The sequence below is a fragment of the Leopardus geoffroyi genome, chromosome X (assembly GCF_018350155.1).
Source record: "Leopardus geoffroyi isolate Oge1 chromosome X, O.geoffroyi_Oge1_pat1.0, whole genome shotgun sequence".
NCBI classification, from domain to species: domain Eukaryota; kingdom Metazoa; phylum Chordata; class Mammalia; order Carnivora; family Felidae; genus Leopardus; species Leopardus geoffroyi.
In genome coordinates, this window is record NC_059343.1 from 61,646,303 (window position 1) to 61,662,554 (window position 16,252).

The 16,252-nt window shown below is 36.8% G+C and overlaps 1 protein-coding gene across 2 annotated transcripts in view; it reads left to right on the forward strand.

The window, feature by feature from the left end:
- Nucleotides 1-13,640, forward strand: part of UPRT (uracil phosphoribosyltransferase homolog) — an 84,245-nt gene extending 70,605 nt beyond the window's left edge. The window contains exons 7-8 of one of the 2 annotated variants that reach the window (XR_006710982.1): nt 9,587-9,668; nt 13,480-13,640. Coding sequence is in view for 1 of the 2 variants with exons in the window: in XM_045472154.1 (XP_045328110.1) it covers nt 9,587-9,603 (17 nt within the window). In the remaining variant the exon portion in view is untranslated. Of the gene's footprint in view, nt 1-9,586; nt 9,771-13,479 lie in introns of those variants that run through there. The other variant, XM_045472154.1, reaches the window with a different exon arrangement.
- Nucleotides 13,641-16,252: the final 2,612 nt, after the last annotated feature.

The following is a 16,252-nucleotide window of genomic DNA, read 5'->3' on the forward strand; positions in this document are numbered from 1 at the left end:
TTTTAGACCTTCAGATTGAAAGTGAGGGGATGGAGAACTATCATGCTACTGGAAGTCAAAAGAAAGCTGGAGTAGCCATACTTATATCAGACAAACTAGACTTTAAATTAAAGGCTGAAACGAGATGAAGAAAGGCATTATATAATAATTACAGGGTCTATCCGTCAGGAAGTGCTAACGATTATAAATGCCTATGCACCAAATTCTAGGGCACGCAAGTATATAAAACAATTAATCACAAACATAAGCAACCTTATTGATAAGACTGTGGTAACTGCAGGGGACTTTAATACTCCACTTACAACAATGGACAGATCATCTAGACAGAAAATTAGTAAAGAAACAATGGGCCTGAATGATACACTAGACCAGATGGACTTGACAGATATATTTAGAACTCTGCATCTTGAAGCAGCAGAATATAATTTTTCCTCAAGTGCACATGGGACATTCTCCAAAATAGCTCAGATACTGGGTCACAATACAGCCCTCAATAAATATGAAAGAATTGAGTTCGTATCATGCACACTTTCAGATCACAATGTTATGAAACTTGAAATCAACCAAAGGAAAAAGCCTGGAAAACCTCCAAAAGCATGGAGGTTAAAGAACACCCTAGTAAAGAATGAATGGGTCAACCAGGAAATTACAGAAGAAATTAAAAAATATATGGAAACCAATGAAAAGGAAAACACAGCAATCCAAACGCTTTACAACCATTCCCTGAAAAATACAAACAATTATCAGAGAATACTATGAAAAATTATATGGCAACAAACTGGACAACCTGGAAGAAGTTACATCACATTAATAAAAGAAAGAATAAGAACCATGTGATCCTGTGAATAGATGCAGAAAAAGCATTTGACAAAATATAGCATCCTTTCTTAATACAAAGCCTCATGAATGTCGGTACAGAAGGAACATATTTAAGTATCATCAAAGTCATTTATGAAAAGCCCACAGCTAATATCATCCTCAGTGGGGAAAAACAGAGCTTTCCACCTCAGTTCAGCAACACGACAGGGATGTCCACTCCCACCATTGTTGTTTAATATAGTGTTTGAATTCACTGATAGCATCAGCAATCAGACAACAAAATGAAATCGAAGGCATCAAAATTGGTGATGACGAAGTCAAACTTTCACTTTTCACAGACGACATGATACTCTACATGGAAAACCTGACAGCCTCCATCAAAAGTCTGCTAGAACTGATACATGAATTCAGCAATGTCACAATATACAAAATCAATGTACAGAAATCAGTTGCATTTTTATACACCAATAATGAAGCAACAGAAAGAAAAATAAAGAAACTGATCCCATTTACAACTGCAGCAAGAACCATAAAATACCTAGGAATAAACCTAACCAAAGATGTAAAAGATCCATATGCTGAAAAATATAGAAAGCTTATGAAGGAAATTGAAGAAGCCACAAATAAATGAAAAAACATTCCATGCTCATGGATTTGGAAGAATAAATATTGTTAAATTGTCGGGGCACCTGAGTGGCTCAGTTAGTTGAGTATCCAACTTTGGCTCACGTCATGACCTGGCTGTTCATGAGTTTGAGCCCTGCGTTGGGCTCTGTGCTGACCGTTTGGAGCCTGGGGCCTGCTTCCAATTCTCTCTCTCTCTCTCTCTCTCTCTCTCTCTCTCTCTGCTCCTCCTCCTCTCCCACTCACACTCTGTCTCTTAAAAATGAATAAACGTTAAAAAAATTAAAATGTCAATACTACCCTGAGCAATCCACACATTCAATGCAATCCCAATCAAAATCGCACTAGCATTATTCTCAAAGCTAGAACAAGCAATCCTAAAATTTGTATGCAACCACAAAAGACTCCAAATAGCCAAAGTAATATTAAAGAAGAAAACCAAAATGGGAAGCATCACAATCCCAGACTTTAGCCTCTACTACAAAGCTGCAATCACCAAGACAGAATGGTATTGGCACAAAAACACATAGACCAATGGAATAGAATAGAGACCCCAGAATTGGACCCACAAATGTATGGCCAACTAATTTTTGACAAAGCAGGAAAGAGTATCCAATGGACAAAAGAGAGTCTCTTCAACACATGGTGCTGGGGGAACTGGACAGCAACATGCAGAAGAATGAAACCTGACCACTTTCTTACACCATTCACAAAAATAAAGTCAAAATGGATAAAGGACCTGAATGTGAGACAGGAAACCATCAAAACCCTAGAGGAGAAAGCAGGAAACAACCTCTTTGACCTCAGCTGCAGCAATTTGTTACACAACACATCTCCAAAGACAAGGGAATTAAAAGCAAAAATTAACTATTGGTACTTCATCAAGATAAAAAGCTTCTGCACTGCAAAGGAAACAATCGACAAAACTAAAAGGCAACCAACGGAAATGGAAAAGATATTTGCAAATGACATATCGGATAAAGGGCTAGTATCTAAAATCTATAAAGAACTCACCAAAGTCCACACCTGAAAAACACAAAATCCAGTGAAGAAATGGGAAGAAGTCATGAATAGACATTTCTCTAAAGAAGACATCCAGATGGCCAACAGGCACATGAAAAGATACTCCTCATCACATGAAACATCACTCCTCATCAGGGAAATACAAATCAAAACCACACTGAGATACCACCTCACGCCAAAGTGGCTCAAATGAACAAATCAGGAGACTATAGATGCTGGCGAGGATGTGGAGAAACGGGAACCCTCTTGCACTGTTGGTGGGAATGCAAACTGGTGTAGCGACTCTGGAAAACAGTGTGGAGGTTCCTCAAAAATTTAAAAATAGAACTACTCTATGACCCAGCAATAGCACTGCTAGGAATTTACCCAAGTGATACAGGAGTGCTGATGCATAGGGGCACGTGTACCCCAATGTTTATAGCAGCACTTTCAACAATAGCCAAATTATGGAAAGAGCTTAAATGTCCATCAACTGACGAGTGGATAAAGAAGTTGTGGTTTATATATACAATGGAATACTACTTGGCAATGAGAAAGAGTGAAATCTGGTCATTTGCAGCAACGTGGATGGAACTGGAGGGTATTATGCTAAGTGAAATAAGTCAGTCAGAGAAGGACTGATACCATAATGTTTTCAGTCACATGTGGATCTGGAGAAACTTAACAGAAGAAAGACCATGGGGAAGGGGAAGGGAGAAAAAATGTATAGAGACAGAGGGAGTCAAACCACAAGAGACTTAAATACAAAGAATAAACTTAGGGTTAATGAGAAGTGGGGGAGAGGGAAAAGTGGGTGATGGGCATTGAGGAGGCCACTTGGGATGAGCACTGGGTGTTGTATGGAAACCAATTTGGCAATAAGTTATATTTTTAAAAATAATAAAAACTGAAAAGTATGTGTATCCTATTGTTGAATGTTGTATAAAATGTCAATTAGGTTAAGTTAGTTGATAGTTTTGTTCAAGTCCTTGTTTTACAGATATTTCTGTTAATTTGTTCTATCAGTTATTGAGAGAAGGGTGTTGAAATCTCTGACTAAATTTTTTGATTTGTGTGTTTCTCATTTCAGTTCCATCAATTTTTGCCTCATGTATTTTGAAGCTCTCATGTTAGGTGCATAAATTTTAGGATTGGTATATCCTCTTTATAGATTGGAACTTTATCATTATGGAATGTCTTCTTTTACTCCTGGTAATATTCTTTCTTCTGAAATCTACTTTGGCTGGCATTTTATATACATTCCAGCTTTCTTTTGGTTGTGTTAGTATATTATACCTTTTTCTATCCTTCTGCTTTTAACCTATTTGTGTTTTTATATTAAATTGGGTTTCTTGCCCATGGGGGAGGGGAAGAAAAAAAAAGAGGTTAGAGTGGGAGAGAGCCAAAGCATAAGAGACTCTTAAAAACTGAGAACAAACTGAGGGTTGATAGGGGGTGGGAGGGAGGGGAGGGTGGGTGATGGGTATTGAGGAGGGCACCTTTTGGGATGAGCACTGGGTGTTGTATGGAAACCATTTTGACAATAAATTTCATATATTGAAAAAAAAAAGTATCTGGCATAAGATGTAAAATAAATAAATAAATACATAAATACATAAATACATAAATAAATAGGGTTTCTTGTAGGTAGGCTAGAGTTGGGTCTTGCTTTTTTATCCAATTCAATAGTTTCTGCTTTTTAATTGGGGTATCTAGACCATTTTCTCTTAATGTGATTATTGGTTTTAAATCTACCATCTTGATATTTGCTTTCTCTTAGTCCCATTTGTTCTTTATTTGCTTTTTCTTCTTTTTCTAACTTCTTTTGGATTGAGTATTATTTATGATTCCATTTTATTTCTTTTACTGTCTTGTTAGATATAATGCTTTGGTTTTTTAATGGTTCCTTTAGAGCTTATAATATGTAGCTTTAACTTATCACAGTCCATTTCACCTATAAGAACTTAAATAATATACATCCATTCCCCCCTTCCTAGCCTTTGTGCTATCATTATCATACATTTTACTTCTACACATGTGAAACCCCATAATGTATAATTATTTTTCTTTCAAGCTATTTTATTTATTTATTTATTTATTTATTCATTCATTCATTCATTCATTCATTCATTCATTTAGAGAGTGCATGAGCAAGGGAGGGGCAGAGAGAAATGGAGAGAGAATCCCAAGTATGCTTTGCACTGTCAGCACAGAGCCTGATGTGGGGCTCAAACTCATGAACCATGAGATCATGACCTGAGCTGAAATCAATAGCCAGACACTTAATTGATCCAGCCAGGTGCCCCTCAAGTTATCTTTTAAAGAGATATAAAACAAAATAAGAAAAAAAGAAGTCTTTTCATTCATTTTGGGTGCTTTCCATTTCTTTGTGTAGATCCAGATTTCCATCCGGTATTATTTTCCTTCTACTCAAAGGACTTAGTTTAATATTTAGTATAGTGCAGGTCCCCTAGTAATGGATTCTTTCAGTGTTTGAGTGAAAAAGTATTTTACTGATAGAGAATTCTATATTGGAAGCTTTTGTTTCTTTCAATACTATAAAGATGATTCACTATCTTTCTTGCATGTTTATAAGTCTTCTGTTTACGTTTAATGTAATTACTGATCAAGTTGGATTTATAGCTGCCATTTTGCTATTTGTTTCCTAGATGTCTTATATATATGTTTTGTTCTTCTATTCCCCCATTCCTGCTTTTTTTATGTTAGATATTTTCTAGTGTGCCTGTATCAAGGCTCCCCAAGAGCACCCCCAGGCCTCAATAGGACTCAGATTTATATTCATGGTTATGATTTTTTAAATTAAGTTTTAATTTTAATTCCAGTTAACATACAGTGTTATATTATTTTCAGGTGTGTGATATAGTGATTCAACAATTGCCTAAATTACCTGCTGCTCATCACAAGTGCACTTCTTAATCCCAATCACCTATTTAACCCATCACCCCCCACCCCACCTTTGCCTCTGGTAACTATCAGTTTGTTCTCTATAGTTAAGAGCCTGTTTCTTGGTTACTTTCTCTCTCTCTTTCTCTTTGCTCATTTATTTTGTTTCTTAAATTCCACAAAGTGAAATCATATGGTATTTGTATTTCTCTAACTGACTTATTTCAGTTAGCATTATACTCTCTAACTCCATCCATGTTGTTGCAAATGGCAAGATTTCATTATTTTTCATGGCTGAATAATATTCCTGCATGTGTGCACACATGTGTGTATGTGTGTGTGTGTATCTCACATCTTTTTTGTCCATTCATCAAGCGATGGACTTATGGGCTGCTTCCATATGTTGGCTATTGTAAATAATGCTGCTATAAACATAAGGGTCCACGCACCCCTTTGAATTAGTATTTTTGTATTCTTTGAGTAAATACCTAGTAGCGAAATTGCTGGAGCATAGGGTAGTTCTATTTTTAACTTTTTGAGGAAACTCCATACTGTTTTCCAGAGTGGCTGTATCAGTTTTCATTCCCACCAACAGTGCAAGAAGTTTCCTTTTTCTCCACATCCTTGCCAACACCTGTTGTTTCTTGTGTTATTGATTTTAGCCATTCTGAAAGGTGTAAGGTGATATCTTATTGTAGTTTTCATGGTTATGATTTCTTACAGAAAAAGAATACAAAGCAAAATCAGCAAAGGGAGTAGGTACATGGAACAAAATCTGGAGGAAACCTGGAACAAAATCTGTAAGAAACCAGGCACAAGCTTCCAAGAGTTCTCTTCCAGTGGAAATGCACTGGATGCACTTTATTTGTTTATCTACAAATTGTAGCAACATGTGTGAAGTGTGGTCCACTAGGGACATTTGCTTAAGCCTAAAATTCCAGAATTTTTATTGCAGTTTGGTCACATTGACACACTGTGTATATGTGATTGATCACAGTTACCAAAACAGATGATTTAGGAAAGCAAGTGTGAAATCTGAAGTGGAAGCAAATAAATCACACTATTTACACAGATTAACTAGACATATTAGTACAGTGTGGTTAACAGCTCTAAGTATGCAAAAACACTTTTATGAGCTAAAACATTCCAAGAATTTAACTCCCAGTTGTTGGAATAGGGCAATTCATGAAACCAGATTCCTGGGAATGTGTAAGGTTTAAGCAACTTAGACCTGATAAGTCAACTTCCTGCACTTTTCAACCTCCAGCCCTTTGGCCTAGGCTCTCTTACAGGAAAATGGTCATATTTCTCTGAGAACCTACATTTGGTATAGCATTTATATAATAGAGATAGTAATAATATCAACAGGAGTATGCCCAGAATTTGGAAGAGCCAGTGTGGGATAGGGAGAGAAATAAAGAAGCAACTAATCCATCCTATAATGCCATTATACCACATATTTTTGTATTAATTTTCTCTTAGTCTACAGTTATTTGTACTTTGTGATAAATTTGTATAGAACTATTTATCATATTAATTAACTGATGTTAACTAGATCTAGCTCCTCCTAAAGACAAGTATTTTCCATTGATATAACATTAGTTCCTCCTAAAGCCAACTATTTTCCATTGATATCACATCCTGAGGAGGCTTAATTTCCCAATACATACAATTATCAATATCTATATGACTTATTTATATAAGGTAATTGAATCTTACCAGTAATGCTGATATTACACCATATCACACTATGGTTTTAGTCCAGTTGTTTCATTGCACAACTCAGTAAGAATTAGAGAGATATTTATTTATTACACCTACCCTCTTGCCAGGTGTAATAGACCTTTGCCCCATACCAGATGTTATGGATAGGATTATCATATTTGACCAGGAATTGGTTATTTTCTGTTTCCAACTCACATGGTTATATTAGTTTGCTAGGGCTGTCATAAAAAAGTACCACAGACTAAGTGACTTCAATGATAGAAATTTATTTTCTCACAGTTCTGGAGACTAGAAGTCTAAGATCCATGTGTTGGCAGGTTTATTTTTTTTCTGAGGACTCTTTCCTTAACTTATAGATGGCTACCTTCTTGCTGTGTTCTCACATGGTCTTTTCTCAGTGTACACACATCTCTGGAGTCCCTTTGTGTGTCCAAATTTCATTTTTTTATAAGGATACCAGTCAGTTTAGATTTGATTAAAAGGATTAGGGTGATTAACTAAATCACTTCTTTAAAGGCTCTATCTCCATTTTAGTCACATTCCGAGGTGCTGGGAGTTAGGGCTGCAATGTGAATTTTGGGGATACACAATTCAGTCCATAACATGGGGACAAACCTAGTCATCTTATCTCAGTTCATATGATTTTATGGAGATTTTTTCCATTATGTGCTGTTATGTAGCATGGCTCATTCCTCCTAGGACAAATATAAGACTATAATTCAGAATGGTTCTTATTTCTGCTAACTCTGCTACAGGGTGTATCTTATTTTGATTCATTCTTGGAATGAGTGCAGGCAGAGTGCATCAGTGTAAATTGCCCTTGCCCTCAGAGAATGTCCGTAAATTTGGAGACCCATAAGATATTCAGAAGTGTGCCCTAGGATGAAGAGTTATTGTTTCTTTGCTACTTCAGGCTCAATCTGTTTTAAAATAGTCAAGAGATCCTGTTGGATCTTGGTTTAAACACTTTCCCAACATTGAGTCCTAGCATTGTCCAGCATTATTTATTAAATCTGCCTGATCCAGTTCACTAAAGCCTCATCTCTCCAGGCTGATTCTTGACCTTTTTCTTTCTCCTAGAAGAGTATTCATTCTAATGGTTTATTCTAACACTTTTTTTTCTTTTGAATGCCATTTATTGAAAGTGAATTCCATTTGTCCTTTGATGCTTAAACTTGTACCTATCTCTCTTATAGCTTTCTTGTATCTCATGGACCAATGTTTAATCCACCAGATACGTTGTTGCCATTGTCTACTAATTGCCTGAGTGCAATTAGAATAAATGTTTCATACCCTAAAATGTTGGGTTCCATGTGCTAAGGTTATATAGGTAGAAGTCATGCCTACATGTAATTTACTTTCAGTATGCCTTGAAGGCTTACCCTAGCCTTCCTTATCTCAAGATGGAGCCATTTTCCATGGGGATTTGAGCCAATCATATAATGCCTACAACCTTATTCCTATCAGAAACCCATTCTACTTTATTTACTAGCTTTATAACCACAAAAGAAGTGTGGTAAGTGTTTATACATAGCACACTTTGGCATCATAGGTATGCAGATGCTGTATATTGTGACCATAATAGCCCAGAACCTTTCTAAGTATTTGGGGATCAAAGTTTATAGTTTTACATAGTGATCAGTCTGCCAGGAGTTGTGTCGTTTGATGGCTCAACAGAGCAATTCCTGGAATTTTCTTCCTAAATAATATCTTTTGTAGTTGATATAACCTGAAATTTAAGAAGCAAAATGTAGTGGCATATATTATTAAAATTTTATTCAGTCATCAACAGTGGATCCAGTTCATTATAGCATATTACCAGAATCTCTCCCAGAGTAATAATAATACCACGCAGCTTTGCAAGCTTCCATTCAACCTTGTCAAAATCCAAAATTAGGGGTGGTCTGGGCAAACATACAGCTTCACCCTTTGATATCTGGTGTAATTATGATGAGACAGTATTTTTCTCTTCGTTTGAGCCTCTTAAGGAAATATGTAATGTGGGATGTCCTTTGTTACATAACCCATTTATTATTTCTTTTACCTACAACTACTATCTTTATTCTTTGTATTTGTCATTGGTTTTAACCCAAACCTTTCCATCTTTAGAAGGAGTTCCAGATTCAATGACAGTGCTGGTTCAGATTGCTGGCAACAACAGTAAGAGTCTAGCAAGTGCTTTCCTTCCAGTCCATTCCCATTTGTATAGAATAGGGTTACACAGATAGATAACTAGTAGGCTATCTGGGCCATTGGGCAATACAACTGCAGTCATTGTCAATTCCAATTTTGCAAGATGGGGTCAAAGTATAATCCATACCAAAAGGAACTTAGAAATTCTGCCATAAAGATTTAAAGGTATAACTGGTTTCTTACGGATCATCCCTTGTTCTGACAGGCACTGTTGTAGTCCTGGTCCTAAAACCACTTTATCAAGTAGGAAAAAAATTTGAAGTGGTGTGTGAAAGGACTGAATAGCTATGTAGTATCTCCCCTATCCTTACATCCCTAGGTCCCCTACAGAAGTAGAGACTCTACAATTGGGACCATTCTTTGCTTGCCCTCATGTTGGATGTGAGCACACATTCATAAAGGTATGTAAAGCTTTCATGCTTTTTTCTCTCATCACTTTTTTTATTGTGACATTCACATACCATAAAAATAACACTTTAAAATATTTAATTGCTTTCCAAAACCAGAGACCCCACTAAAAAGAACTATAGACCAATTTCCCTTATCAACATGGATGCAAAAATCCTCAACAAGATATTAGCCAACCGGATCCAACAATACATTAAAAAAAATTATTCACCACAACCAAGTGGGATTTATACCTGGGATGCAGGGCTGGTTCAATATCCACAACACAATTAACGTGATTCATCACATCAATAAAAGAAAAGACAAGAACCATATGATCCTCTCAATAGATGCAGAGAAAGCATTTGACAAAATACAGCCTCCTTTCTTGATAAAAACCTTCAAGAAAGTAGGGATAGAAGGAGCATACCTTGAGATCATAAAGGCCATATATGAACGACCCAATGCTAATATCATCCTTAATGGGGAAAAACTGAGAGCTTTCCCCCTAAGGTCAGGAACAAGACAGGGATGTCCACTCTCGCCACTGTTATTCAACATAGTATTGGAAGTCTTAGCCTCTGCATTCAGACAACACAAAGAAATGAAAGGCATCCAAATTGGCCAGGAGGAGGTCAAACTTTCACTCTTTGCAGATGACATGATACTCTATATGGAAAACCCAAAAAATTCCACCAAAAACTGCTAGAATTAATTCATGAATTCAGCAAAGTTGCAGGATATAAAATCAATGCACAGAAATTGATTCCATTCCTATACACCAACTATGAAGCGACAGAAAGAGAAATCAAGGAATCGATCCCATTTACAGTTGCACAAAAAACCGTAAAATACCTAGGAATAAATCTAACCAAAGAGGTGAAAAATCTATACACTGAAAACTATAGAAAGCTTATGAAAGAGATTGAAGAAGACACCAAAAAATGGAAAAAGATTCAATGTTCCTGGATAGGAAGAACAAATATTGTTAAAATGTTGATACCACCAAAAGCCATCTACATATTCAATGCAATCCCTATCAAAGTGACACCAGCATTCTTCACAGAGCTAGAACAAACAGTCCTAAAATTTGTATGGAACCAGAAACGACCCCGAATAGCCAAAGCAATCTTGAAAAAGCAAACCAAAGCAGGAGGCACCACAATCCCAGACTTCAAGCTATACTACAAAGCCATAATCAACAAGACAGTATGGTACTGGCACAAGAACAGACACTCAGTTCAATGGAACAGAATAGAGAACCCAGAAATGGACCCACAAACGTATGGGCAACTAATCTTTGACAAAGCAGGAAAGAATAGCCAATGGAATAAAGACAGTCTCTTCAGCAAGTGGTGCTGGGAAAACTGGACAGCGACATGCAGAAGAATGAACCTGGACCACTTTCTTACACCATACACAAAAATATACTCAAAATGGATGGAAGACTTCAATGTAAGACAGAAAGTCATCAAAATCCTTGAGGGTAAAGCAGGCAAAAACCTCTTTGATCTTAGACGCAGCAACTTCTTACTCAACACGTCTGTGGAGGCAAGGGAAACAAAAGCAAACATGAACTATTGGGACCTCATTAAAATAAAAACCTTCACAGCAAAGGAAACAATCAAGAAAACTAAAAGGCAACCTAGAGAATTGGAGAAGATATTTGCAAATGATATATCAGATAAAGGGTTAGTATCCAAAATCTATCAAGAACATAGCAAACTCAACACTCAAAAAACTAATAATCCAGTGAAGAAATGGGCAAAAGACATGAATAGACACTTCTCCAAAGAAGACATCCAGATGGCCAACTGACACATGAAAAAAATGCTCAAAATCACTCATCATCAGGGAAATACAAATCAAAACCACAATGAGATACCACCTCACACCTGTCAGAATGGCTAACATTAACAACTCAGGCAAAAACAGATGTTGGCGAGGATGCGGAGAAAGAGGATCTCTTTTGCACTGCTGGTGGGAATGCAAACTGGTGCAGCCACTATGGAAAGCAGTATGGAGATTCCTCAAAAGATTAAAAATAGAACTACCCTACGACCCAGCAATTGCACTACTAGGTATTTATCCAAGTGATACAGGTATGCTGTTTTGAAGGGGCACATGCACCCCAGTGTTTTAGCAGCACTATCAACAATAGCCAAAGTATGGAAAGAACCCAATTGTCCGTCGATGGATGAATGGATAAAGAAGATGTGGTATATATATATACAATGGAGTATTACTTGACAATCAAATAGAATCAAATCTTGCCGTTTGCAACTACATGGATGGAACTGGAGGGTATTATGCTAAGCAAAATTAATCAGTCAGACAAAGACAAAAATCATATGACTTCACTCATTTGAGGACTTTAAGATACAGAACAGATGAACACAAGGGAAGGGAAGCAAAAATAATATAAAAATAGTGAACATAACATAAGAAACTCTTTTAAAAGGGAGAACAAACAGTTCTCCCAGTTGTGGGAGGCGGGATGGGCTAAATGGGTAATGGGAATTACGGAATCTACTCCTGAAATCATTGTTGCACTGTATGCTAACTAACTTGGTTGTAAATTTAAAAAATTAAATTAAATTAATAAAATAAAATAAAATATTTAATCTTTTTAAATATATTCACAACATTGAGCAACCAGCACAATATAATTCAAGAATATATTTATTATCACAGTAAGAAAATCTGTATTCATTACTAGTCACTCTCCATTCTGCCTCCCTCAGTCTCTGGCAATCACTAGTTTACCTTCTCTTTCAATGGGTTTTCTTATTCTCAACATTTGATGTAAATGTAATTGTACAATATGTAATGCATTTTCAGTTTATTTTTATGTATGGTGTAAGGAAAGTGTTCAACGTTATTCCTTTGCAGTTGTCTCAGTGCCATTTACAAAAAAAGACTATTCATTCCCCATTGAGTTGTCTTAAATCAATTGACTATAAATGTAAGAGTATATTTATGGACTCGCAATTCTGTTTTATTGTTGTATATGTTTATCCTTATTCTAGTTTTGATTACTGTAGCTTTATAGTAAGTTTTGATATCAGGAAGTATGAGTTCTACTTTGTGCTTTATCAGGATTGTTTTGGCTACTTGCTGTCCCTTGAAATTCCTTATGAATTTTAATTTCTGAAAAATGGGCCACTGGGATTTTTTAAATAGGAATTGCACTGAATCTGAAGGTCACTTTGAGTAATATTGACATCTTAACAATATTGTCTTTCAACTCAGAAACATGAGATGTCTTTCCATTTACTTCTGTTTTCTTTAATTTCCTTCAGCAATGCTTCGTAGTTTTCAGTATACAAGTCTTCTACCTCCTTAATTAAATTTATCCCTAAGTATTTTTTTCATTTTGATGCTATTCTAAATGAAATTCTTTCATTAATTTTCTTTTAGATTGTTCATTGCGACTGTGTAGCTATAATAGATTTTCTGTATTGATCTTATATCCTGCAACTTTGCAGAATTTATGAGCTCTAAAGCTTTTTGTGTGTGTTTTCTTTAGGAATTTATATATAAAATACCATGTTATATGCATATAGAGATAGTTTTAGTTATTCCCGTCCAATTTGAATGAATTTTCTTCCTTTTTTCCTAATTGCTGTGACTAGAAATTGCATTATAATATTGAAAGACATGCAGAAACCTGGCATCTTTGTTTTGGTCATGATTTTATTGGCAAGAATATTAGAATTTTATCTTTGAGTATCATTATAAAATGTACACCTGTTCATCTCTCTTAAAATGTTTTGTTTAGAGTTTATTTTGATTGGAATTTTGATTGGAATATTCCACTTCCAGGGAATATGGCAGGGTAGGAAGGCCCTAAACTAATATTATCCCATGGATACAACTAGATTACATTGCATCAGAGCAAACAACCCAGAAAAGGACCCAAAGACTGGCTGAACAAACGCCACAACAAAATGTAGATAAGAGGCCATATTAAAGAAGGTAGGAAGGGTGAGGACTTGGTGGGAACCTAAAACCCATGGGGCTGACCACCAGAAGGAGGGAGCTGTGGGTTCATAGAATGGTGAGAAACAGATTAGTACACTGGGGAGCCTACAAAGGGAAGGGAAATCCCCACAGCATTTGACTTTGAAAATCAGAGGGGCTGAATTTCATGAATGCTTACAACTAGTGGGACTTAAAGCCTGGAATTTTAAAAATCAGTGGGCTTTCCTGTGAGAGAGCCCAGAGAGCTATAGGAGCTGAGCCCTTGGTGCTAAAGAGAAAAACACAGCAAACAGCCTGTGGAGATACAGCTTGGAAGCAGCAGTTTGAAAGTTGCCCAGGGCTTATGGGAGGGAGAGTTAGTTACTAATCTCAAAGTTTGCTCAGGGACTTTACCAGGTACACAGGATCTGACAGGTGCTGATTCTCTCCCCTACCTGTCACTATAAACACACAGACACCTGCAGGAACCAACGCTGCACCAGCACTTACTACCTCACTTGCTTACACTGTGCTCTGCCCCTTTCAGCCAGACTTGCCTCAGCCCTGGTACTTTGGATACCCTCTCCCAGAAGACCCACACAAACTTTGAAAACACTGCTCCTCCTGACCTCCCATGGAGGACAAGTACACCTTGTTAAAAGTGCACACCTTGCCCACACATGCTTTGTAGAGCAGCCCAGCCAGGTCAACATAGTGGCTGGCACATCCCTTATGGAAGAATACTGAAGCCCACAGCTTGTGGCATTGTGGAGTTATTTTTAGAGAGTGTATTTTAAGCCCTGGGAAAGTGAATGGGGCAATTCCTGAAATGTCAGAGGTGTTCTGGTCTCAAGGCTGTCGAACTCGATAGCACTATGAGATCCAGAGCCCCATGATTCCCCAGGGGCCTGTTAGGGAACAGACCCATTATAATTGCCTAGCAGTCCTTGAAACTGTACATCTTCCCTGCATGTTTTCATGTAAACACAAGATGTGTGTTTGGTCTATGTCTGGTGTTCTTTGTGGTTTCCTCCCATGCTTCGACATTCTTTGATGTTTATATCTGGCAGACAAGAAATAAAGACTATATGCAGTTTGCTGCTGCTGCTGCTGTTTCACTGGCATAGGCAGCCCTGCACATCCTCTCAAAGTGTCTGGGAACCTTTTCTTCAGTATGTGGCTACATGGCATTGTGCCCCTGCCTAACTTTGCTCACTTTGAGAAGTGCCCCTGCTGGCTCTGCAAGCTTTGTGGAGCTCCTCCTCCTGCTGGAAGAGGACCAGGGCTACATAGTTAAAAGGGTACATCTGGCCCACTACTTTCAAGAGCAAGAAACATAGTTGACTTTACTAACACAAATATAAAGAGGTAGTCAAAATGAGGATACAGAAGAATATGTCACAAAAAAGGACAGGACAAAATGACAGCAAGAGACCTAAGTGAAAAAAACATAAGTAAAGTGTCTGATAGAGAATTTAAAGTAATGTTATAATGATATCCACTGGATTTGAGAAGAGTAGAGAACATCAGTGAGACCTTAAGAAAGAGAGAGAAAACATTAAAAAAAGAACCAGAGAGGAAGAACACAATAAATGAAATTAAAAATACACTTAATGGAGTAAATAGTAGGCAGGAAGAAACAGAAGAATGAATTAATGAACTAGAACACAGAGTAATGTGAAGTAATAAAGCTGAACAAATGACAGAAAAAAGAATTATGCAAAATGAGAATAGACTTAGGGAATGTGGTGACTGAAGCAAGCATAATAACATTTTCATTATGGGGATCCCAGAAGAAGAGAGAAAAAAAAGGGGAGGAAAATTTACTTGAAGAAATAATAGCTGAAAACACCCCTAATCTAGCAAAAGAAACAGATATCCAGGTCCAGGAGGCACAGAGATCCCCCAACAAAAATCAACCAAAGGAGGTCCACACCAAGACACATAGTAATAAAAATGGAAAAAGTAGTGATAAAAAAATTTAAAGCATCAAGAGAAAAGAAAACAGTTAGATACAAGGGAAACCCCATAAGGTTATAAACAGATTTTTCAGCAGAAACTTGGCAAGCCAGAAAGGAGTGACATAATATATTCAAGGTTCTGAAAGGGAAAATCTGCAGCCACCAAGGCTATCATTCAGAACAAAATAAGATACAGAGTTTCTCAAACAAAAGCAAAAGGAATTCATGACCAGCTTTCCATGAAATATTAAAGGGGACTCTTTGAGTGGAAAGGAAACACCAAAGTGACTATGTAAAATAGGAAACACAAAAGCAGTAAAAACAAGTATTTCTATAAAAATTCATTCAATGTATTCACAAAATAAAAGGGTGGGAAATATGACACCAAACACCTAAAATGTGTGTGGGGAGGGAGAAGTAAAGCGTGGGTTCAAACTTAAACAATGGTCAACTTAATATAGACTGCTATATGCAGAAGTTATATACAAAACTAATGGTAGCCACAAATAAAAAACACTATTTGCTGGAGAGACATTATTTTTAGCATTGTATATTCTTTCCTGCTTCATCAAAAATTAATTGATCATATGGTTGTGGTTTCATTTCTGCATTTCCATTAGGTTCTATTGATTTATGTGTCTATTTTTGTGCCAGTATCATATTGTTTTGATCAC